At 34.9% G+C, this 27,247-nt stretch overlaps 1 protein-coding gene across 2 annotated transcripts in view; it reads right to left on the bottom strand.

Moving 5' to 3' along the window:
• Positions 1-27,247, bottom strand: part of ANKRD17 (ankyrin repeat domain 17) — a 161,460-nt gene that overhangs the window by 61,079 nt on the left and 73,134 nt on the right. The window contains exons 3-15 of one of the 2 annotated variants that reach the window (XM_060148023.1): positions 22,099-22,255; positions 18,759-18,906; positions 18,350-18,497; positions 16,958-17,191; positions 13,699-13,793; positions 11,529-11,766; positions 9,976-10,167; positions 9,486-9,595; positions 7,189-7,276; positions 5,755-5,882; positions 5,360-5,503; positions 4,719-4,821; positions 2,472-3,224 (exon numbers count right to left, since the gene is read on the bottom strand). In XM_060148023.1, the coding sequence (XP_060004006.1) occupies positions 2,472-3,224; positions 4,719-4,821; positions 5,360-5,503; positions 5,755-5,882; positions 7,189-7,276; positions 9,486-9,595; positions 9,976-10,167; positions 11,529-11,766; positions 13,699-13,793; positions 16,958-17,191; positions 18,350-18,497; positions 18,759-18,906; positions 22,099-22,255 (2,538 nt within the window). The remainder of the gene's footprint in view (positions 1-2,471; positions 3,225-4,718; positions 4,822-5,359; positions 5,504-5,754; positions 5,883-7,188; positions 7,277-9,485; positions 9,596-9,975; positions 10,168-11,528; positions 11,767-13,698; positions 13,794-16,957; positions 17,192-18,349; positions 18,498-18,758; positions 18,907-22,098; positions 22,256-27,247) is intronic. The other variant, XM_060148024.1, reaches the window with a different exon arrangement.

Genomic DNA, 27,247 nt, shown 5'->3' with positions numbered 1-27,247 from the left:
AAAACTAAATAGCTGCCTGTCACTCATCCATTCTCTAAAATTAAAAGTAACAATTGTAAATATGTAGGTACCTGAAGGAACCATGGTACAGACCAGATCTTTACGTGTGGAACTTCATTTTAGGGTCAGAGAGGGAAAACCAGATGCTCAAAGAAATTTTAACGTCAGGTAAGGAAAGAGGGAACTTGACAGCACAGCAAAGGCAAGTTGTTAAGACTGGTTAAATAGGGAACTGATTTTGGTTTGGCTAGTACAGAAACCAAGGAAGATAGAAGATTCTGACCAGCCAAGTACTAGAGAAAAAGAGACTGAATCTTATAAAAGCAGTCTAATAAATGGGGACTAAGGAATAAAGAACAGACATTATGCTGAAGGAGAGAAGGAAGACTGAGCCTAATGAAGTTGTAAGATATTAAAAAACCCAAAGAAAGAAATGGAAATGGTCATTAGTCAACTGAAATAACAATTACTAGAGAAGAAGTTTAAAGGCTGTGGAAGTGAGTGTATATGTGTATGTTTGTGCACGTGCACATGCATGATGCAGGAATGGGTTGCAGGGAGGTAGCTGGATGTTTTTAATCCTGTTCTTTCTTCTGGCCATCTCTCCTCTCCCCATATAAATGAGAATAAACAGGTAAAGTATTTTTATAATATGACAAGTATCTGTCATATTTCCTAAGAAGTTATAAGCTTTAAAAAATAATTTTATATGAAAACACCTGGAACACATAGGGAGAATTTAATTGTTTTCGTTTGGTAAACAAATCAACAGAAAAACTACTTCACAAACCTCCGATAATTCTGATCAGCATAAAAATTATACAACTGGCAAATCATTATTGAACTATGCCCAAGAACATCAGGTAAATTCTGATAGCATATCAAAAAATTTTTAATATTCATTGGTATGGAATGTCCATTCTTCATTTAATAGAATAAATAACACTCAATTCTACACATTCTTTGGTAGTTGAATTGACATATTATAAAGAACACCATTATGATCTAGATTAATGGCCATGAAAGTAATATCAAATTTGGCATTTGGAGCTACTGTGCTTCAATTTTCATAAGATATATACTGTTTTTAAAATTACATTCCCAATTATTATAACCCACTAATGGTGATTAGTAGTAACTTTCAAATCTATAGGAAAAATGTATACTTCTTAATATAAGAAGCTTTGTAGTTCTTACTAACAATTAATAGCATTTTTTCCGATGTAGTTACTGTACCCTCTAAGATTAGCAGAGACTTTCATTCCACATACTATTGTTGAGGTGATACTAAAAGAAGACTAGGAAACTTTAGAGCAATTTCTAAGTACAAAATCTGTCTCATTAGCTGGTTTCTTAGTTTCTGAATGTTAGCTAAATATCTCAACACTATACAATTTCATTTTCTTTTATTCTTTTAAAAGATTAAAGTTAAATTATGTATAATCTCATCATAATATATAATGCTACTTAAACACAGTTTCAAAATTAGAAAAAATTCAATCATCCTTTAAGTATAGACCAAAGAATTAAAAGGGAGGAAGAGAGCAGATGAAAATTACCAAAATTCACCTATTTACTCCCTTTGTTTTCCCGTTCCTTCTTTTTCTGTTTTTTTTCTTTACTTTTTTTTTAAATGAAGAAAATTATTCTTTTCAGTACAGTATTCTTATGGCTTATAATCCTGTAAAATCTCATTCTACTACTTTGTTACAGAACTCACAAAAACTAAGTACCCCAAACTAGAACCATTAAGACAACCCCTAAAATATTTCTTTTTGCCAATGAATCTAATTAAAATGGAAAAAAATTTCTCTGCCTACCCATTTAAAGATATATCATTTATGATACTATCAAGGGACCACACCTGCTCATAATACAATTAGAAAGAAACTACACATGAACATTCACAGGGGATAAATCACTGACATACAGTATAATCAAACCTTATTTGGTTTGGTACTTTATTATTGTTGTATAAGTATTTACTTTTTTTTTTTTTAATATCCATCAGGTTTGAAGTCTGATCCATTAGGATATAAAGTATTTCTGTTCACAAATAAGCTTTCTGATATATCCTACTAGTTTTGCACTTCAACTTCTACCAATTTCCGAGTTTATTGGTGTGAATACAGAAGCAAAAAAGCCAAAATTTTATCAGTATTCTGAACTTAAAGAGAAAAACCAAAAACAAACAAAAAAATCAAACATCAACCTGACTACTGAAAAACCTAGATTCCCAGCCTACCCACCTGAGTCAGAAAGTTTCAGCCACTTGCATTGAATAAGCTAATCTTTAATTTGACCTGTATCCATCTGAGAACGTCTGAGATTGAACTAATATTTCTAAAGATATACATGGTTCAAGAGTCCAGAAATAGTTCTCAAGTTGGGTAACGGCAAAAAATTCTGGCACACTCTTACTCGCCTTAAGCAAATCATATTTGATACCTGCTCATAACAATATAACCCACCTGCCATGATGTCATCCAGCGTGTCATTGAGGGTCTGAGCAGGGCTGGCTACCATTAACCCTTGTTGTGTTTCTGTCAGAATTCCTTGCCCCAGCCCTGCCAACTGTGCTTGGCCCAGTACTGGCTGTCCAACTATCACTCCTTGCAGTTCTGTAAGATTTGCGATGGACCCTGGAGGCAAGGGACCTGCCGCCAGAGGCAAAGCTTGAGGCATGGCCAGAGGCTGGACTGGTGCAAAACCCATCTGAGCAGCAGTTTGCTGGGGTTCATCTTTAAGCAAAACGGGATCCACTTGCTGTAACCGTGCATAGTCTCCCTCGGAAAGCTGTTCTCCAACCCCAACAGGAGTTAGCAGTCCCAGATGTTGGCAAGACTGTTGCTGCTGCTGCTGAAGTTGAATTCTTTGAGCTTTAACCTCTAGATACTGCTTTTTTAGCTGCTGCTGAGTTTTCAGTTGTAATTCTCGTTCTACTTTCTGTAGTTCCTCCAAAATCTTTTGTTTCTTCTGAATTTGTTCCTCCCTTGTTTTGTTCAGCTCCTCGATCTTCTCCTTGGTAAGTTGGTCAGCATGAGCCAGTTCCAAGGACTGCAGCTGTGCATTCTTTTCTATGGCTTCTTTTATCCTCTGTTCCAGTTCTGTTAACTTTCCCTGAGCCTCTTCTACAATGCTCTCTGGAGACTGATTGGTGATGTAACCCTGTACATCCTGGCTGTTTGCTGGCAAATGGCTGCTGGACTTTTGTTTAGAAGCAGCTGTGTGAAAAAGAAACCCCCTCAGAAGTGCACATGAATGGCATCCTCATTACAGAGTTACTGTTGGGAGGTTTAGTGCCAACAGTTATGCACCAAGTTAATATATCCATAGAAGGTGAAAATGCACTGTTAAGGAGTTAAAAACAAATCCACCTTCTTTATCATAAATATAAAATGTATGTATTTTATGTGCATAGAGTAATCTTTGGGAAATTAATTTCAGAATTTTAAAAATATCACATGGTTACAATTAGACAATAGAGGGATGCAGGTTTGTGATATCTAAGTGGTACAATTAAAGTAAAATCTAAGGCTATGTGTAGATAGATACCTCATCTGGTCATAAAGATGTAAAAACTTATCATAAGAACAGAAAAATAATGCTAAATTATTAAGATGTAGGGAAAACTTAAACCTCTAAGTCAAGGTTTTTCTACATTTAATAGTCTGTGCCTTTTAAACACACACACATACACACAAAGAGTACTCAAACCACTGAGAAGTACCAGGAAATTAAAATCCAACTAAAATATATGTCTTTGTTGGGGCCTACCATCTTCAAGACTGATAAAGGTAAGATAGAAATTCACATATTCACAAAGCTACCTGGCCAGTAGAGAAATGGGATTCAGTTTCCCTGGAAGAAAAGATGCTGAACTATGACATCCACTGTATCTTCTGACAGCCAGGTGAATAAACATATCTGGCTATCGGTATAGCAATCATTTGCTTGCTATACCAACTGAAAAAGGTGCCAAGGCTCTAGATTGGTAGTGGTGATTGAAAAGAACTGGTGGAAATACTTAGTATTCTTGTTGGTAAAATAATATAGGTAGCCAAAAACCAAAAAATTAAAACCACATTGGTTCCTCAGGTAAAACTTTCTAAAAGGAAAAACTGATTAAAACTGGTAGCTGTAATCTTTTGGGACATAACTTATGAACATGCATGATGTAACTTCCACAAACCAAATATGGACCTCAGAGTTCTAGAGCAACAAACAACCATATCTGAAGTAACTTTGAATTCTTGGTTGAGAAAAGGTATTCCAGATATAAAATCTATATTAAAACCAGCTATTCTAAAATAAAATTTAATTTTGATCTAGCTTATTAATATTATGCCTCATATCACTACAGAAATTTTAGTAATTTACAAAAATGTCACCCAATTATACGCAGCCTAACATTTTAACATGAATAGAAATGACTAGTTATTAGAGGAAATCATGGATAATCAGAATTGCATCAAAGATGAGCATCTGAATTTCTACTGCTAATACTTCTGATTCCAGCACAAATTAGTGTTCTTAACTATGTTCTCTCCCAATAACATGCTTTTTTCATTGTTAAAAAAAAAATCTTCAATTATGCCGACCTAGTAAAATTCATTTTTTGTGGAATAATAATTTTAAATGGCCAGTTTTTGGGTTTTTTTTGCAATCTTATCATTTTTACTTGGACAACTTGTTAAGTCTTTAGAAGTATAACTGACCTTTATTCCTGATGGGAAGAGTAGTGGCAACATTGGCAGGTGGTTTGTCAGGCTCCTGAGGTGGGACAACCATGGGCAGTGCTTGAACTGGTACACGAGGAGCCTAAGACAAATGAAACTGATTATATATCTGCTTTTCCTCACCTTCCATTACATAATTTGCTTTAAATGAAGAATAAGTTACAAAGATCCATTCGAAATAGTTTTTCATATGACAATCTCAGGCAACATATTTACTTAAAATGTGTTGGTATCAAATTATTTTCCATGACTTTTTTTTTTCCGGCCATGCTGCACAGCTTGTGGGATGGGATCTTAGTTCCCCGACCAAGGACTGAACCCGGGACCCAGCAGTGAAAGCGCTGAGTCCCAACCACTGGACACCAGGGAATTCCCTCCATGACATTTTTTTAATGAACTTTGAAATCAAAAGATTATTCTGGCCACAGTAAGAAAGCAAAGTAAAATCATATCAATCTAGAATCTGAATATTACATCAGAGGTTCATTAACCATATCAAGTATGTTATCTATAAAAAGAACTACATATTATAACAAAAAACAATCTAGTTTAATCTTGAACTATGACCGAAAAAGGGAAAAAGATGATATAACATAAAATGCTTTAGTTTAGAAGCTTACCCTATTTAAATCGTGGGATGGGGGCGTTAACTGAGTGACATCTGGTGGAGGGGCTGAAAGCAAGTTATTAGGATAGTCCAAAAGATAGCAAACAACGCTTGTATGACCACCTTTTGCTGCTTCTATCAACATAGTCGAGCCATCCTAAAAGAGTGAATATGGAAGGGGAAAAAAATTTTTTTTAAATTAATTTACAGAAACATTAAGGAAGATATAGCCAACAGGCCCCAGACACATTAAAGTTTTAGGTTTAGTAAAGAACACTTTTCTCTAAAAACAGAAGAAAATGAACACATTTAGAATGCCAATACAAGTGGAACTTATAGATAATAATTTGTTATGCTCAAGAGTGAAAATTAATTCACAATGCTACCTGAAACATTTGAGTTACATACTTTTAAACGGTGAGTAGGATCTGCCCCATGAGCCAAAAGTAGTTCCACCACTGCCAGATGACCCCCTGCACAAGCCAGGGACAGTACAGTATGGTCATTGTTAGCTGTGGTTCTATTCACATTTGCTCCTAAAACAGACAAGGCATGAAAAATCATGTTAATAGAGTGTTGTTTCTTAAATTATGGTAAACTTCAAAATCGAAGAGTAGAGAGAACAGTATAATGAAGCCCCACATACCCATTACCCAGCTTCAATGATTATAAACATGGCCAATCTCATTTCACATATACCCACATCCATTCTCCTCTCCCATCTTGAATTATTCTAAAACAAATCCCAGACAAACATGATATAATTTCATCCATAAATGTTTCAGTATGAACCATTAAATGATAAAAGTATGTATTATTCCTAATATAATCACTGTTTTAAAAAAGTAAAATATAAAATTTTATCTACATTTTAATATCTTCAGTGGGAAAGATGACTAAAAACCAATAAAAAATAAACCACACTGCCCTCTATGGGCCAAATATGGAAGGAATTAACAAAAAATAGTAAGTAATAGTAGTATAATCTTTTTTCATTGGGAAATATCTGAGAATGAAAACAGGTATATTTTCCCCTTAATATGAATTCATCCCTGATTTGGAGCACTGTGCTATGCATGTGGGAAATGGAAATAAAATACCAGGAAGAAACTGGAATCAAACTCATTAAAATTAAAGAAGAGAGGAGATAATAACTGAAAATAATTTCATTCTTGAGAATACTATGTCTTATTTATAAACATATAACACAAGGAAGTGTTCAAATTGCCTAAAATACTTTGACCAGTAAGTTATTTCTGATTTATTTTCTTTACCTACAAACGATTTCAAACTTTAGGCTACCTTTGTTATTAAGGATTTTGGTATTCAAAGTAGAATAAATGACCATGAATGAAAATGCATTTTTGGCATATTTGTTCCATTTCAATTTTGATTTTTGGGGGGGGGGTGCAATATTTATGAACACCTCTCTATATTTTACAAAGAAGGAAACTTAGGCCCAAGGAAATATAAAGAAGAAAAGTGACTTGCCTTCAAATTAATCAGTGGCAGAAACAACATAAAAATCCAGGTTTCGAGATATATTATTACATAAACAGAAAAGACTTCAAGGTATCTAAACCCTCAAAGTTTTTTACACAGAGAAATTTTTCTGTATTGAAATTTTTTTAACAAGGGTGGTATTCGGTATCAGAACTCTTCACAGTTTGGAATGGTTCTATGTGTTGCAGGACGTTTATCAACTACCCACTCACAAAAATCTCAGTAGCATCCCTCCACCATGTGACACCTCCAAAATGTTCTTTACCTGTAAATCTCTTAATACCCAAGGGCAGGGGATAGATACCTGTGGAAAAAAATTACTGCCTTACACAAACCTACCTTTACTAATTAGGAACTGAACGGTACAAACATGACCAGCTCTTGCAGCTTTCATTAAAGGAGTTCTTCCACCTTCAGATTCATGCTCCTGTTTAAAAACCACAGACTTACTTGATATTTAATTTCTAATGAACAATTATTCCCTTTCATGAAAATCAAAAGGAAGAGAACTGAACTAATTTCAGAATCTAAATATATTAAATAACATGCTTTGAAGTAAATCTAGGAATACATTCTTTAATTTAAACAATCTCGAATTAGAAACATGTTCTATGGAAACATAGATAAATTAAGAACTGGGGTTATATTCATGTGATTGTTACACCCTCATCTAAATCCATCTGGGTAATTTTTCCTTCTCTCTACAAAAAGGACTGTGGAACTTGAACAATGAATGGCACTCTAGCACAGCCCTCTCCAAACAATCAACATTATCAACATTATCCTAATCCACTACAAGTGATTTTCTTTTCATAAGTTTGTATCCTACGTGTATGAATTTCTCTAAGTATATCACTCTCTGTCTTTACAGACTTCCCATTATTTCTATTTTACCTTACATAAAAATAACAAGGCTAGTGATATTTAATACCATCAATTATAAGATATTACTAGAGATTTCTGGGTTTCAAAAGGATGGAGAACCAGCTGCATTTTTGCAATTCAGAATATCAGCATAGGAAAAATTTTCAGATCTTACAGTATAAAGGTTTGAGAAAAAAACACCTTTTATAAAGCATTTTACATGCCAATATTTTTTACACTTACATCGGATGATTCTTCTCTTAAGTCATACACTAAGTTGTTTTCATTGCAATTAACTAAGCAAGATTACATTGCTGTATGTTTCACAGTCACTGTAGTAAACACTAGAAATTTAGTTCCTAAGCTGAAGAAGCTCAAAACCTAGTAAGAAGAATATACGCATGACTAGCTAGAATATAATGTGCGTCATAAGTTCTCCAAGAGTTGTACCAACACAGACAGAGCTGAAGGAGGCCACAATAGTAATCTAATTTAACCCTCTCCTTTCATAAATGAGGAAAGAGAAGTTAAGTAAAGTTTAAGTTAAGAAATCAGTTAATTGAGGAGCCTGTTTCTGCCTGCATGTGAGTTTCTGTCATAAACTATGAACTTCTACAGGAAAACACATTTGCTTATTAATCTCAGCCCCATGAACACACGGGTGCTTATGTTTTAACTAAAACCTACCTTTCTTACTCCCTCACAGGTTAAACTGGAAGAGTAACTATTTTCCCCACACACAATTGCTTTTTTCTTCCCTACGTCTCAGGCTGTACTCATACTATTTCCTCCAACTGGAGTATCTCTTTTGTAACAACAGCGCAGTATCTACCTTTCTAAACCCTACCCAGCCCCAAACATAACATCTCAGATGACGTCTTCACCTCTTCTGAGCTTTTTTACTGTCTGTCCTTTCCCTATGACATCTCTTTGTAATCTACCTTAAAGTGACCTCAGTAAGGACTTCCCTGGTGGCGCAGTGGTTAAGAATCCGCCTGCCAATGCAGGGGACACGGGTTCGAGCCCTGGTCCAGGAAGACCCCACATGCCATGGAGCAACTAAGCCCGTGCGCCACAACTACTGAGCCTGAGTGCCACAACTACTGAAGCCCACGCACCTAGAGCCTGTGCTCAGCAACAAGAGAAGCCACTGCAATGAGAAGACTGCGCACCACAACGAAGAGTAACCCCCACTCGCCGCAACTAGAGAAAGCCTGTGCGCAGCAACGAAGACCCAATGCGGCCCAAAATAAATAAATAAATATTTTAAAAAATGACCTCAGTATTTCATCCTTCTCACTAAATAAAAAGTTATTTGAGGGAAAATATTATTTACTGAACACTTATCTTTTTAACTCCTTTACTTAATAATGCTTTGATGGTATAGGTACAATTTATTTCCTAAACTACAGTGAAATGCCTCTAAGCCATATTTGCCTTTTTATGACAGATCAGAAAAGCTTCTAAAAATAGCTAAGTACTTAAGAGAAGATCTGTATTAATTATTATGATTATTTATTAACATATCAAACACAAAATTTTCCCTTTTTTGTAGGGGAAAAGGGGTAGTAGACTGGATAGTCCTGCTAACAAGGAAAATAAGAATGGACACCAAACAGCATAGGAAAAAAATATGACTAAGTGAGATAAAGAATGGCAAAAAGGCCAACATAAAATCAGAAGTAAAGAAACACCTTTCGTCTATAATCTCCTTTCAATTAATTTCTTGTCTTAGCTTTAAATATTAAGATTTAGAAAGTGACATAGCTTACCAGATCTGCTCCTGCCTGAAGTAAGACATCAGCTACATCAGTATGACCATTTTCACAGGCATATGTTAGTGCTGTATCCCCTGTTGCTGTTGTTGCATGAACATTAGCTCCTGCAGTAGTGTTAGATACACAGCCTTAATAAAAGAATCATAAGACACAAATGTGGATACTGAAATTTCTTCTAGATAAGCCATATCTCCTCAAATTAGACAAAACAGCCTTATCCATTTCTAGAAATAGAGAATACTGTCAGCATCTTTAAAAGCAAAAAAGAAAAAAAATTAGAAATAGATTACTGCTTAAAATTAAAACTGCAGATATTTCAAACAGCAATAAGGTAAATTATTTATTCAAAATACACTAAAAAATTTATCACATTATTTTTCTATACACATTCAGTGCATCATACATCAAAAAAAAGCTATTTGCATTGCAATATTTTTACTTAAATAAATCATGTAAAAAAACTCCCAAATGCAAAAATGCCTACCTGCAGCTAATAAGTATTTAACTAACTCCAAATGACCCTCTTGAGCAGCTTCCATTAAAGGGGTAGAACACCCTAGTTCTATATCAGCTCCTGCCTTAATTAGAAAGTCTGCCACTTCCAGAAAGCCTCCACAGCAAGCCAAAGTCAAGGCAGTTTCTTGAGTTTCTTCTGTCTGTGCATTGATATTTGCTCCTAAAATAAAGATTCTAATTATTTAAAGAAAGTCATTAACTTATTCCAGAGATAAGCAAAACATTATTATTTTCTAGTAAACTATAGTTCAAAAATGAACATTTATATTAATTTACTAAATGATGAAGTACCTCTCCCCTATTCTAGGAGGCAGTTAAAAATAAAGAAAACTATCAAAACCACATCCACTAGTCCATATTTGACGTACACTGCTGGAATAAGATTTATTCAGCTAGAAGGTACAAGTCATGTGATTTAAGGCCTTAGAAAATAAACCACATCCCCTAGTTATAAAGGTTCAAAATAATGATGATAAAGATGTTGATGAAAATAATAAATAGATAATATTCAATATGCTGTTATTTGTCAGGTAATATTTAAAGCATTTTACATATTATTGTTAGCTCCATTTTTACAGCTAAGGAAATTGAGATTAACTAACTTGCCCAAGGTCACAACAACATTATCATCATCACTACAACCACCATCACCACAGTTAACACTTAACAGACACTATATGACAAACAGTGTTCTAAAAGCTTTAAACACATCTATAAATTCTCACAACAACCCTACAGACAACAAAAGTGAGGCACAGAAGGTTAGAAACTTGCCTAAAGTTACAAAATCGGCAAGCAGTGGATTTGTGATTCAAACTAAAAAGTCTGCTCCAAAAACTATGCTTTTAAAATTCTAGTCAATATTACCTCTCAGTAAAAGGTTTTTTAAAAATGTGCCATTCCTCCTAAATTTGTACAAACAAAACCTTTACTACTAAAAGAGATATAAAACCAGGCTACCAATATGGATAGAGATGCGAGATTACTTCTAAAGTTAAGGTATCTTAATACAGTCAAGTAACTGTTTCACTTTCCCCAAAAGAGAAGCCCACAGTGTACTGAGCTCCTTGACAGCTTCTTATACATGCATTGTTGCATTCTCATCAAGTTAGTCCTTATGGCAAGATTTCCCATAGTGTACTTTATGAAACACTAGAAACATCAAATATTTATTAATAGGTATTCTGCCCTAAGAGGCATTCTCTCAATACATTAGCTGCAGAAATGCTGAATCTCATACATGCCCCTACATAACCTACAACCCTATCCCACCCCCACTTCTCTCTATTTTTATTCACACAGCACAAAATGGCTCTGAAAGCTCTTAAATAGTAAAGAAGTCCATTTGATTTTATTTAGTACAGTATGAGAGCTGTTTTCAAAGAAAATATTTCATCTTTAGTTTTTGTGATAGCACCTCATTACAAATCTGCTAGAAAAATGAAATAAATTCAATTTTATAAAATCATAATCTTACATTTTACACATTTATGCGTTAGTGTCTTGATTGGTATTGGTTACCTTGGCCTAAAAGTAACGCCACCATTTCTTCATGTCCTTCACGAGCAGCTTCCATCAATGGTGTATAACCTTCATCATTGACCTCTTCCAGGCTAGCTCCTCTTTCAATAAGTAAAGCCGCAAGTTCCACGTGCCCACCACATGCAGCCAAAGTCAATGGTGATTCAAATGAATCAGCAGGCATGTTCACTTGGGCACCACTGTCAAGAAGTAACCTAGCTACTTCAACGTGGCCATCCTGATTACAATGCAATTAAAAAAACTGAATCAGCACCATTAAAAAATCTTTAAAAATACTTCTCAATTGCTATACAATGAAGTTGACTGATCTCAATTCAAATAAGAATAAATCTACATTTAACAGGTGAGTAAGCAAGCATTAATTAAGACATATCTACAGTTTACTCTAGTAGTAAATAGCAATTGAGGATATAAAATATGTAGAAAAATATCTTCAATCAAAAAGCTTATTAACCATCAGAAAAAAAAAACAGTAAGCACATAAGAGATTACTGTGAGATAACATCAACACTGCATAGTATAAGCTTAAATGCTAAAAGTATAAAGTTTAGAAAGGGAAAGTAGGATTTTCATAGAAACTTTAAGGATAAGCAAAGTTTTGGCTAGGTAGAGAAAGAAAAATCCAATACTTTTTAGAGGAGTGGGGAAATTGAGCATGATGGAAAAGGGAACACAATATATACATGGTAATTCCTTTGTTGTTTGACAATCAAATGCCAGTGAAAATTAAGAAAAAGAAAAAGAAGTTCTCTCTTAATATCTTCTGTCTTCTTTACCAGTCTCCCTTTCTCACAGTTTTCCTAAATATTGGCAACCCCAAGGCTCACTTTTCCATTCTTTCTTCCTTTGATACATTTTTTCCTTCTGTATTACCTCACAGACATTTCATCTTCTTTTGAACATGTCATGCCCATTTTTGCCTTGGTACTTGCCATATTACACAACTTTAATGTCTTATCCCTGTGGTTACTTTGCTGTTCCTTTAGCTCAGAATTTTCTCCTTCCATAAGTAGTCAACTCCTACATTTCCTTTAAAGTCCAGTTTAAAACCTCAGTCTCTTAGCAAGTCTCCAAAACGTATGGCCCCTACTAGTATCTTTCATCTACTTATAACACTTACTTATATTGCATGCAAAGTAGGTCTACAGAATATTCCAGTTTAATTTTTTAATCTACATATAGTTTGTTTCTCTAATGGCGGTGGCAAGGATGTTTTAAGTTCCTTACGCACATTATGTCATTTAATCCTCACAACAACCCTAGAGAAGGATATTATTTTAACAGATGGGGAACTCAAAACCCTCCCAGAAAATTTGTTTAATCAAAAGAATAATTTACTAAAGCAAACACTGGTATGGCAATAAGAAAAACAAAAAATAACTCGTCTTAAATGGCTACCTAATTTTTTTAAAATTAGTAATTAAAATTTAACATCCTTTCAATAATCATTCTCTGAAGGGAAGTTGAGACAAGAAACTTAAAATTTGGGGTCTGCTTTATCTTTGGTGTGTTTTTCTCATAAATCTGCCTATAATGTTATTCTGATTCATTTCTGTGCCACAAGTCATAGACTGAGATACAAAAGTTTAAGAGTACTATTATTACGCATTCTCAAGTACAAATTAAAAAAAAGTTCTTAAAAAAAGGAATTCAAGGCTGAGAAAAGAGCATGATAGAGGATCTTTGGGAAGGGAAAGTCTCTGGAAAGGGATCTTTGGGAAAGGAGAATGACAGAGGGAGAATTATGTAATGCAGATAATATTCTAATTTCAAATTTTTCATAAATTTTAAATTACGGGTTTGATGAGCATGTTTTACTTAGTATTATGTGCATACTCTGTGGATTATGTTCTCATTTTTAATATCCTTGATCAACTTTTAAAAAGTCACTTTTTGTGCCAATTACATAAAACCAGTATAACTATGGGAGACTAAGAAAATGAAGGTAGTGCTACAAAGCTTCAGAAAGCACCTCTGATAGAAGTTAATACTGCACGACTGGCTCTTATAACTCAGATAGCTGAGGTTCTGATCCACAAGTCATGATAAACAGAATCTTTGAACCCAAGGAAACGGCACTCACTATACACTGACTCTGTCTCTACCTAATATATAAATATATTTCATGTATGTATTTCACCAATCTTACCATGCAAGCCTCCATTAAAGCAGTGTGCATTTCATCTGTTTTATGCTCTTGATCTGCGCCTGCTTCCAAAAGAAATCGCACCATCTCTAGATGTCCTAAACCAAAAGTTTATAAGATTACTTAAAAATATTTTATTATTCCCCAAAAATAAAATTAACAATATTTTGAAAAGTTGTATTTAACTTACAGCAATACATTTATTACCATAATACTAAAGTCAGCTACAAGCCACCCTCAACTGCCCAACACAAATTATATAAGTGATCTGTGCTGTTCTACTCCTTACCCTGTTACCCTAGAAACTGCTATTACTAAAATCCTTGCTGTAGGTGAGCAAAGGTGGCCCTAAAATGCAACACCCAGAATATCCCGTTTACAATCTTTTTAGGGCCCAGGCATGCCATAGTTATTTTATTTATACTATAGACTAAATTAGCTTTTGTGAACTAGTAGCCTGGGATGATAATCATCATTGAAGTTATTTCTATGAGGAAATGAGCTTTAAGTTTCCATAACTAACTCACAGACATTTTAGGAACAACCTGCTTGTAAGTTGGAAACCATATATATAAAAATATTCTTGAAACAACACCATTTATATTTATTCATTTATTTAGATATAAACATATACATACACATACATATATATACACACACATATATATACACACACATATATTTATGTAGTTTCAAATAAACCATATGCTTCAGTTCAGATAAAGATTACCTTGTGAGTAGTTACAATGAACATAAATTATATTTTAAAAAGGACTTCAGATACTATGTAAGAAACAGTAGAAAAGTGACTAATTTTTTTCCAACTTCATCTGGAAATGAGCTGCAGTCAATTTTCAGTCAACTGGAAATGGAGGAAGGAGTGGATGGCAGAATCATGAACAGTTAAAATTAACTCTGGTGAATAAGTGTAGCACCTGCCATACCTTGTTTTTGCTAACAAACTATCTCTCCTTGCTCTCTGTCATTCTCCCTTCCCAAAGATCCACATCAATGTTTAAGTCTCAGCCTGAATTCTATCCCTTCCCCATCTCCTCCTTGTCAATCTGTATCCTAAGAGACCTCACCAGAAATAGGGGAAAGTAAGAGTGTCCATGGATCCTTGGAAGTAGTAGAGATGTTCTCTACCAGCTCAGTTCTATATCCAGTTTCTCTAAGGAAAGCCTGCAAGCCCCAACCTCAGCAGGGTGGGGCTACAAGCATAGGAGAGAGGGAAGAGTAGTTATATATAGCCCCATCTCAAAGCTCATTGGCCAGCTGGGTCTCAGTAGTAAAATGGAGCTAGTTCCGGTTTCAAAAGTATTTGATGGAAAGGTAAGACAGAGCCACCCAATCGGCCTGCCCTGGAGAGGCTGCCCCAAGGCTTAATTTCTCCCCTCCCAATGAAGATCAACCTCTGCGTAACTACTAAACAGAACTGGAGAAGTAAGAGACCTCAGCTGTGCTTCCTAAGTACCCTTAATCTGAATTATCTGCAACACGAAAAAATCAAAAGTCCTTTAGAGCACATTTTTACATTTAACTTAAATTTTAGTCACTTATGTGTCTAAGGAGTATTTTAGCCATGTTTTTTAAGTGAAGTTATTCCAAAAGACCTCACAAAACCCTGGCCACTCTGAAGTACTGATAGAATGAAACAAAACAACAGGAGGTCCAACACAAGGGTGAAGGAATCAAAGCCCTGGGTGCAAAATTTAAGGAGACATTCACTCACAAGCTAGTGTACGTGAAGATTCAGCCATCGAGAGTGAGTGCCTCCTTTTTTTCTTTTTCTCCTTAACTTTTATACCTTGCCTTGCAAGAGCTTTTTCTTGATGCCTCTGGGTCAAAAATGTATCACTTATTTTATGATACAATCATGACACAGCTGCAGATGGTAGAAAACATTGAAGTGAATGGGCTATGCAGGTATAAAATTTCATGAAATTTTCTTTTTAAAAAGTTTCTTAGTTTAGGGCTTCCCTGGTGGCGCAGTGGTTGAGAATCTGCCTGCTAATGCAGGGGACACGGTTTTGAGCCCTGGACTGGGAGGATCCCACATGCTGCCGAGCAACTGGGCCCGTGAGCCACAACTACTGAGCCTGAGCATCTGGAGCCTGTGCTCTGCAACAAGAGAGGCTGCGACAGTGAGAGGCCCGCACACCGCGATGAAGAGTGGCCCCCACTTACCATAACTAGAGAAAGCCCTGGCACAGAAACGAAGACCCAACACAGCAAAAATAAATAAAATAAATTAATAAACTCCTACCCGCAACATCTTCTTTAAAAAAAAAAATGTTTCTTAGTTTATAGCAATTTATCTGTCAAAAAGGTTGATTCTGAAAAATGTCTGGCTCTGTGGCTGTGTTTTTAGAATCTAGATTAACTAGCTGAGGACCAAGTATCTTTCCAGACAATTATCTTGCTCCCCCCAAAGAAGATATTTTACTCTATTATCAATATTTTCAGGTTGATTGACATCATTTAGAACACTATGTACCCCCTCTGTACAGCTATATATTGGTAGGTATTTTCAATTTCAACCAGCTCTTCCCTCTAACTTTATTAAACGTGTTAATGATACTCTAAAATTGTTCTTTTGAATACAAACTCCCTCCACACCACTTTTTATTTTCCTTTTCATATATCCTCCTTTCTCTTCAATTCTTTTCCTTTCTTCTTGGTATCATGAGAAATAGCTTAAGCACCTTCTTGTTAATAAATCATTCTAGCTTCTATTTATTTCTTTACTGGCCATATCGCACGGCATGTGGGATCTTAGTTCCCCTACCAGGGATCTAACCCACGCCGCCTGCAGTGGAAGCGTGGAGTCTTAACCACTGGACTCCCAGGGAAGCCCCTCATTCTAGCTTTTATTGCATTTACTTTAAATTTACAGGCTAAACGCTTCCGGATTCAATAGGATTCTTCTGTGTAAACCAGGCAAAATACTCTGAGAAGCAAAATCATTAAAAAGTACAGTGCATATTAAAATTAAATAACTGTTTCTAATAAAACAACTGGATCAACAGTCATTTTTCACTGACAATATTTATAATATTGAGTGTATATTTTAAAAGTTTAATATATAAACTTTATATATTAAACTTTTAAACTCTAAAACACTTTAAACACTTATTTATAACGTACTATATACTATTACCATATTTTATTTTTTATTTTAAGTGACTAACCATTCTATATGAAGTAACTGTCATTTCATGAATTTAAAAACTTTGTTTAAAAAAAAAGTTCTTTACTGTACCTTTGTAACAAGCTAACGTAAGGGCACTCTCTTTAAATTCATTGGAATGCGTATTAATGCCAGCCCCATTTTCTAGCAGCAATCTGGCTACTTCCACATGTCCAGCACTTCCAGCTTCCATAAGAGGAGTATGACCATTTTCATTATGGTCCTCAATACTAGCACCGGATTCCAAGAGCACCTTTACAACATCTACATAACCTCCAGCACAAGCATATGTAAGTGCTGTATTGCCTATTTGAATGAAGAAAAACAAAGACATTAACATAAAATACCAAAATAAAACAGAGGTTTATTTAGTATCAAAGACAAAAATGAAATGAGAGACTATAATCTTAATAAATTTAGCTATTACACTTATATATATAATTCTTTCTTCATTACATTTTATCTTACTGAAATCAACTCCCTATTCTTTCCATTTAAAAATCAGGGTCAAACACATGTGGAAAATCAGATACACTTATCACAATTGTAGAGTTATAAAAGAACTGAGCAATTCTGAAACTAACCTCCCACATGAGGAAAAAGTTACACTGATTCTAACTTTAATCAGAGAAATGGTTCCCAAGCTTTATTTTTTCTTTGGATTATAATTATTCATCATATATAGATATACCTCATACCGTTCCTTTTAATCACGTACTGTTTTCACCACAACTTTACACATCAGTTAACTGGTGGCCAAAGTTAAAATAATTTCAAAAACATTCCCTCTTAATGATAAAAATCTCCCATTTTACATGGGGAAAAAAGTTAACTTCTGGGTAAAATAAGAATTCCTAAAACCCCCGCAAACCAGAACATGCAGACCTTTAAAATTATTTAAAATATTTGATAAATTTAAAAATCTTGCATGAAGGAAATGCACAAAATATATTTTCATATATTTTAGAGCTTTTACACAAATCCATTTATGCCCAAATTTGAAAGAAAAAAAAACTTAGATTAACATTGTCTCTTGTGTAACATAATGTTTTCATAATACTTTCTTTTTCTATAGGCCGCAATTTATTAACACTAGACAATGACAGACCTGCCTTCTGTTGCGTATCCTTCTTATTCTCCCTATCTTCCCTTCCATTTTCCCCTGATAAATAGGAAACTTGGGTTTGAGAGGTGGAGACCATCCTCTCCACTTCCAAGAGGATGGTCCTTTTAACTGAGCCAGTGTTTAATATAAAAGAACCAAGGCCAGTTAATAGCACTCATACACAAAACAGGAGAAATTTCATTCAAGATACATTCTATGTACTTTAAGCCTAATGCACAGATATATACAAATGTGCAGCACTGATAATTGTGAAAGCATCACTAATGATCACTTTCATGTGAATTAATTACTATCAGAGGGTATTAATATTTAAAAACTGAAAAAGAAGTATGCATAACCTGTTGAAGACTGTGCATTGACATCAGCTTTATGAGCTAGCAGCAACTTCACAATTTTGACATGTCCTCCATTAGCAGCAGCCATTAAAGGTGTAATGTCACCTTTGATCCCCCTATCTTCCACATTGGCATGCATTGCCAACAAAACCTTATGAAAGAAAAAGTTTAAAGGATATTAGAAAATGATATTTTCATCAAAAGTTTTTGAACATATATTTATGTTAACACCTACCTAGTCATGTTAGAGAGCCAATAAACAAAAGAGCCAATAAACAAAGAAAATGTATCTAACAAAACTATTTCTTGAAATGAGCCTGATGGTTGATTTTAGTTTATTATTCCCTTAATACACAGGCCAAATTAAAACAAAACAATTAAAAACTGTGAGCTTTATTTTGATAATACAAACCTGTGCAAGCTCATAATATCCAGCAGAACAAGCTAAACAAAGGAGGCTCTCCCCTTCCTCAGTGTGTTCATTTACACTTCGCCCTTCAATGAGTAACTTTCGCACAGCATTTACATCTCCTTCTGAACAGGCTTCTGCCAAACTGCGGCTATTGGGGGAAGAATATTGTAATATCAGGATATAAGAATATAAAAAATTGCCCAGCATAAGTGTTGATTTTTTCAAATTAATCTGGACAGTAGTGCTAAAAAGAATGATTATTTCAATATGATTCATAACAAAAAGAAAATTAAATGATTCAGTTCACTGAGTTTTTAAAATCTACATATAAAAGTCACTGAATTAAAATTATCCCCATTACAAAATGTTTTCAATCATGTAACTGAAAGATAAAGTCTAATTTACTATAAGTAGGGGAAAAATCCAAAATTTTAAAACATAAAATTGTATAGAAAAATCACATGAAGGAAATACAAGTTATAATTACACTTCTGTTTAGTCACTAGAAAAATTTTATAAGGTTTAATGAAATGGGTAAAACTTTTACTAATTATAAATGCCTAAGTTCTTCAATCAAGTAAAGGGAAATCAGATAGGAAAGGAAAGTTGTGAGCATGTAATTTTGACTAATCTATGAATAACTGAGAAGGAGATTCTTTTTTTGAAGTATTTACTTATGCCATCATATTTTGGGGAAGTATGAAAAATATCCAGGTAAGGCAAAGGCTTAATTCAAGCAAAAGGAGAGTGGAAAAAGTGGTGGAACAACAGAAAATTATACTTAGAGTAAAGCATTTGCCCTGTAAATCTTCCAAAAGAATTTCAACTATGGACATTTCTAAAGATTCCTTCACTTGCGGTTAAAATCCATTCTTAGAAAAACACTAATTCCGAGTCTCTTCATTAATATTCTCTTTATTTCAAATATACCTCAATTCTTACAACCTCCTCTTAAAACATGGCCCTGTCACTTCAGGTACTAAAGCCATCATCCATGGATAACCTGTTTTCTATACCTATATTATCACTACCACCCAGTTTTAAGAACATCATCCTTAGCCAAGATTAAGGTGAAGTCTCCTAAGCAGTCTCCCTGCTTTTACCCTTGCTCTCCTCCTTCAGGCTTTTTTCAGTGAAGGAGCCAGAGAGATCTTGCTTAAAAGGAAGTAGACCTGTCACTCCTCTGCTCAGAATCCTCCACTGGCCTTTAATCTTACCCACAGTAAAAGTCAGAATCCTTATAAGACCTGTCCAGTGGTAGGATCTCAAACTCCTCCTTTTACTTCTCTGGTTTCAACACCTACTATTCTCACTTACTCTTTCCGCTTTAGCCAAACTGGCTTTCCCGTTTTTCATCAAAAATGCTAATTAAGCTGTAACTCCAAGATTTATGTATCTGCTATCCCTCTGACAAAAAAGCTTCTCCCAGGCGCAGCTCACTGCCTTATCTATTTCAGGTCTTTGCTAAAAAGCCACCTTTTAAATGAGGGTTTCCCTGACTACCGTATTAAAAATGCAACATGATCCCTAACCCCAAACACTGCCTTAGCACTTCCGCATTCAATTTCTTCTGCCCATAATCGTATCATTGTATGCCATACTATATATTTTGTCTACTTGTTAACTGTACTGTCACAAAACACCCACCGCGCTCCACTGTTTCTCAAGCTTTGCTGAACAAACATGACTGTCACAAACATGGCCTAGTGTTTTTCTGATCACTTTTAGTAGTGTCAGTGCCAAAGAATCTACGACTCTTTATTTTGCTATTCTATTTCCTGCTGAACTAGCTTTAATATACTCTTCAAGGTGTCTTGCCAGTCCCAGAAGGCACATTAAAAAATATCTGGAGAATATCAATAATATCATAGGCTAGTAAAACTGAACGTTAGCTAAGGAATAGAACTGGAAGTTAACTAAAGAATGAGAGTCAATCTATGAGAAGGATGGTAAAATAAATTAATAAAAACAGAAAACTTAGATGAATGAAGACAAACAGAGTTAAGAGAAACAGCAAATTCACATTCTTGTTAATACTAAAAGATGTTGCATAAAAACACTATTATATAAGACAATTCTTGAATGTTATTTTTTATTCTCTAAACTCATATATAAAAGAGTATTCTCATTTTTTTCAACTATTTAAAGGTAACTGCTAAAATACAGTTGACCCTTGAACATCACAGGGGTTAGGGGTAACCACACTCCACTCAGCTGAAAATCTGCAAATAACTAATCAGTCTGCCCTCCATAAATGCAGTTCCTCCATATCTCTGTATCCACGTTTCTGCATCCATGGATTCAACCAACCACAGACTGTGCAGCAATGTAGTATTCACTACTGAGAAAAACCTGTGCTAGGAGCTCTCTGGTTAGGATTTGGCTTTCATTGCTGTGGCCTGGGTTTAATCCCTGGTCGGGAAACTGAGATCCACAAGCCACGTGGCATGGCCAAAAGAAAAAAAAAAGAAAGAAAGAAGAAGAGAAAGAAAAAAACCCTGTGTGTAAGTGGACCTGTGCAGTTCAGACGTGTGTTGTTTGAGTCAACTGTAAATAAAATGGCTTAATGGCTTCTTTTCAGTTAAAGGAAAAAAAAGAAGCCTCTGAAGGGTGAAGACAGTAGTAACATGTATTAATGGTTCTTTTCCAGCTGCTTCCTTGGCACTGTATTTTTCATTATACTACCCATAACTGTTTTATATACAAGATGGTGTAATTGTTTTTTATTGCATAACATCATCAGAAAAACTTTAAAGGCCAAGTCAGAAAATATTTACTGAGTTCTTACTACACGTGAAATGTTATATAAAAGGAATTATAGGACAAATAAAAATAACATCCCTGGAACTCACTTACATTCAAGTTATGGAAACTAGATCTCTGACATTTTTGAACATTCATAAAACAAATAAACAAATAAAAACCCTGCCCTTCAAAATGGTCAGAACTATGCACATGAAGTAGAAAATGGCATGACTAATTAGAAATTATTTACTTCTTTGTCACCAAAACATTAAAAGAAAACAAAATCTAAATAAGCAAAAGGTCTTTTATAACATATTGGCTAAGAAGTCAGCCTTGTAGTCAGACAGACACTGGCGTCCTACCTCTGCTACTTGTTACCTATTCAATCTTAAGTTACTTCTTTTCTGCTTTTCATGAGTAAAACGGGAATAAAAACAAAATCCATGCCTAAGGCTTTTTGTGAGTATAAATAAGATATCACAGGTAAAGTGGTTAGCATACTGCCAGGCACAAAATACATGCTCAGTAAATGTTAGCTATTTTAATTATTTTTAAGAAAATGTTTTTATACTGATCACAGTGGAAATACACTTACTTGTCCGACTGCCCTGCATTTGCTGTGCTTTCAGCTCTCATACGGGTAAGTGCAGCAGCAGCTTCATCCAACGCACAACTAACAGATGATGTCAACCTCCGAAGCACTTCAGGATCTGCAAAGGCTTTACCATCAGCCGTAGATAATTTGCCTATTCCTATTATATTATTTTCACACCAATTCAGATATACCCAAAAGGAGAAACAAAGCAAAATTCAAGTTACTTAACTCTATTTATGTTAAACTCCAAATGATACACTGGACATATATATTGCCTGGCCAGAATCTTCTGGGAAATCACTGTTCTCCAATTTTCTATTAGTCTTATTCCTTCCATGTGGTCCATAAGTGCTCAACTCTGTGACTCTCTGGTTCTAGAAATGGGTCGTTGGTCTATGCTGGGACAGTCGGGTGTCCTCACTCAGACTTCTGCCATACGTTTGCAAGAAGAACCTATGCTCAAAGGTTGCTAAATCGTGAGTCATGAGCTATTTGGTCACTTTTATCACCACAAAGAGAAAAAGACTGCCCAAAGTAAGTCAACATAGAGGAGAGGAGAGCAGAGAAATAGGAAGGAGACAGTTCTGATAAAGTTATATTTGACTCATTGACACTAGTAGTGCCAGAAGCCAGCACCATACCTATACCTTTGGTAAATGCCCATTTTCATTTAAGAATGTTTAGTTGGGCTACTACCACTTGTGACCAAAAAATGGCCATATAAGACATTATAGGCTATATAAAAGATAACCTATCTATGAGTACCTATTTGCTTCAAATTACGACTACAATTTATTACATACACCCAAAATCATGTCTAAAAACACCATATCTAAAAAATATTCAGAATAGACAAATTTTTTTTTAAATTTCAAAAGCAGAAATGGTTAGTTACCATGTACATGAAACACAACTTGTTGCTACTCTCCATATCACTATAAAGCAAGCTGATCTCTAACATTCTAAACTTAGTGCTGCTTAATCCAGGCTGCCCATCAGTGGAGCCTTTCAAAAGTACAGATGCTGAATTCTCCTATATCTAAAGATACAATTCAGTAAGTAAAAGGAAGGCCTAGGGATCTACATACTTTAAAGGCTCTAAGGAGATTCTGATGCACAGCCAGGATTAAGAACCTTTGCTCTAACTTGAAGATAAAACAACTAATGTTGTAATGGATATTACAGAACCCCGCTACTCAACATGTGGTTCATGAACTACTGATAGAAGCATTACTGTCACTTGGGAGCTTGTCAGAAATGCAGAATCTGAGACCCTAAAATTTACTGATCAATAACCTGCATTTTAAAAAAAGATCCCCAAGTGATTCAAACGCAATTAATGTTTAAGAAACACTATTTTAAAGAGGTTTTAAAACAAACTATTTAACTAAGACAAAGACCAAAAAGATCTCCCAAATGATAATAAACATATCCGTACAGATTTCTTTTAATAGTGGAAGGGGCTCAATAATATCATATAAGTTTGTGTTTGAAGTTTATTTAAAAAAAACTTTATACGCATTTGCTTTTCCTTCTGACAAATCCAAGATATGAAATATTACATCTTACGGAATAAATATTGCAAAAAGCATTTCTGATTTTAGATATTTAGATATAACAAATGTTCAGAGCAGTCATATTTAGTGTCTGCTACAATCAAGACATACAAAGGATAAAAACAGTCTTAATCTGGTAAGACTGATACCTACTGCATAATTTGTGTCACTAATATTAAAAGCCAACTGTAGTCTGAACATGCTATAGTAGTATTTATTCAATAAGATATCTGTGGTTAGTTAAGTATCCTAACATTATTGAGACGAATATCACAGATGCATTCTCACATGAGAGAATTAGCTCCAATATTTTAGCCAACTCAGATTGGCTATGTAACAACTATTTGTCAGTGACAAAAAAGAACTAAACAAGAGGATATGGTAATCCTTGTTTTTTAAAAAAATAACATTTAAAATAAAATATTCCATATTAAATTTTTATGAACTTCTCCTATCTTCATAAGTAAAGATAACTATTTTAGTAAAAATAACTAGGAAGTAACCTAAGAAATACATAGTAACCTTTCAAATAAACAGTGATTGGAAATTAATTTATCTAGCTACTCTGGATTATGGTGATCTTTTTTACTGGTCTTATTCAATTATCAGATATTAATCAGTGAAGATCAAATAACAGAAATGATACACGATGACCAAATTATTCTTTCCAAGTTATGACATTTAATCAATTGAACAGAACCATATAATTTCAGAGAAAAGGTGTATTAAATGATTATCTAGATTTTTGATTTCAAGATGATTTTAAGATTTTATTTCCCCCTTTTTTCTTCTCAGAACTTACTCAAAGGAGAACTAAAATACAACAGGAACTCCATCTTTGATAAAACTAGAAGAAATTTGTAAATCAAAGCTAATATTCATAAAGACATAGTAAAGAGGAGATTAACTGACTTAGCAGAACAGAATAAGCAGAAACACAGAAATAAGCGAGAAACAAAGTGATCAACCCAATAGAACTCAGGAGTTATATATAGGTTCCAGGTTCAGGGGTGAGGCTTGGGTTGGAAAACAGAGAGACTGGCTGAACACCTGTGAGGAGCAGTCAGACATTTAAGACTCCATCCCAAACTGCACAGCCAGATAATTATTCTCTAAAGAGACTAAACCAGAAAGACCCTGGGCTAGAAGATATTGGGTATAGATGAGGAAGAGATAACACTAAATTGAAAATGAGGATTAAGTGAACATATACATGATAAACAGTGAGATCCTTAGCCCCTTTTCTACTCTCAGCTCCCAAAATGCTGGCAGCCAGCATTTATAATTCACTAGACAGAAACAGGCAGATGTGTCTCTCAAGAAATTAAACAGCCACAGAGAAAAGACTTAAAGATATTGACATTTGGGGGTTCTCAAAGAAATGGAGAGGCTTCTGTCCAATCACTGGTATACTAGGAATTCTAAAATGTTCCCAAGATTACCCAGCTCTGGTGTACACACTCTATATAATCTTTGGGACTGTGAATTTGATAGATTTTATCCCCATGATTAGGTTATGCTATATAGCATAGTTGACCTGAAGATAAGAAGGTTATCTGGGTGGGCCTGACCTTATCACATGACCCCAGGAAGACCAAAGAGATTTCTTTGGCTGGTTGGAGAAAAGGAAATCAGAGATTCAAAGCACAAGGATTCCACAATGCCATGCTGATGTGAAGATGGGGGGAATGTGGGCGACCTCAAAGAGGTGAGAGCAGTTTCAGCTGACAGTCTGTATGAATATCAGGATCTCAGTCCCACAATTCCAAGGAATTAAATTCTGCTGCCAACAATAATAAACTTGGAAATGGATTTTCTTCTACAGCCTACAGATGAGAACTCAGCTTAGCTGACATCTTGATTGATTGTTAGCTATTATAAAGAAAACGGGAAAAAAAAGGGAATAAACACAGAAATGAGAAAAATGAAGCAACTATTAGCATCCTATAAAAAGGAACTCTACTTCCAAAAGTAGCTCCTTTCAGCTGAAATCTACCTTCATGTAGCACCTTTAAGCCTGGTTCTGCCTCTTCGAACCACAGAAAACAAATATCCCTTATATTCAACTTGAGTCTTCTCGTCTTCAGGAGAAACATTCCCTGTTCCTCTTATGACATGTTTTCAAATAATTTCACAATCCTCATTTCTCTCAGGTAAACTCCTAAAGCAACATCAAATTTCAGGCAAATGCTAAATTATATCACTGCTACCCTGTACAGTTTTCCATACTCAAGGAAAGAACCTTGCATGTGCCCCTACTATGTTTTCATCTGTATTTGGTCAACATTCCCTTAATAATCCATTCTAGAATTTTACCCAGGATAGAAATCAAACTTAACCATGAGTCCTTCAAATATTTAGATGCTGTGTTATGAGATATTTATTGAAAGCATTATCAAACAGCAATAGGTCAGTTTTATGCTATAATAAAATCAGTTTATATGCATTGAATGTACAAAATCTAGCATTGGTTCAGGGTGCTCAAGCCATGAACAATTAATGTTCACCATATATTTATGTCCACTTTAGGAAAGTTAAGAAAATATGGTTATTTTAAATGATCACAGAGATTTAGAGTTACTATTCCCTTATATTTAAGGCATATTATATATTATGATGTTTACTCTTGGTTATGTATATAAACTCTAATTAAAACACTTCTTATGAAGACAATATAATGATGATCCACTTTACAAAAATATAATGATGATTCACTTTACAAGGTTTTAAAAGACAATCTGTGACGAAAAAGTGGAGGGAATTATAGACAGTCAATTCTTATTATTCATGGTAGTTATGTTCTGTAAAGTCACTGGGAACACTGAACTAATGAATACTGAACCACTGCTCCAAGGGGAAATACAGGGCTAGGTGCCTGAAGTCTCTGGCCACAGCATTTGCATTAACCAGTCAATACATAAGCTTGTTTTATGTGTGTTTTTATTTAAATACAATCTTATTTAATATATTATACTTGATTTATTAACATTGAACTCACAGCCAACAGCACTATAACTCATGCTGAAAAGGCTTATCTAATAATACACGTATATTCTACAAAAGGCACATCACAGCCTTTTCACATTTAGGAACACTAGATAGCACTTAAGCATTATACTTGCGGGCCATTTGAAATCACCAACAAAAGGCACAAAAATGTGGAAAATGTGGCACTAAGTAGACCATGGAAAGGACACTTGTTTACAGTATGAGAGCTGAAACAAGAAGGCAGAGAGCACCACCTCAGCGGAAAACATGCACGCAGAACAACTCAAAATTTTCACCGTTCTGTGCATTTCTATGAAAGACTGAGAAAGCACTATAATTTGGGGGTATAAATACGTTTTATAAAGTAGGTGAATTTTCAAAGATGGAATTCAGGACTAATGAAAACTAACTGCATAAGAAGTCTCTGTTTGGACTTCCCTGGTGGCGCAGTGGTTAAGAATCCGCCTGCCAATGCAGGGGACACGGGTTCGAGCCCTGGTCCAGGAAGATCCCACATGCCACAGAGCAACTAAGCCTGTGCACCACAACTACTGAGCCTGTGCTCTACAGTCCATCAGCCACAACTACTGAGCCCATGTGCCACA

The sequence above is a fragment of the Lagenorhynchus albirostris genome, chromosome 4 (assembly GCF_949774975.1).
Source record: "Lagenorhynchus albirostris chromosome 4, mLagAlb1.1, whole genome shotgun sequence".
NCBI classification, from domain to species: Eukaryota; Metazoa; Chordata; class Mammalia; order Artiodactyla; family Delphinidae; genus Lagenorhynchus; species Lagenorhynchus albirostris.
The sequence above is the reverse complement of the archived record's forward strand: the minus strand, read 5'-3'. Positions and strand labels throughout refer to the sequence as shown.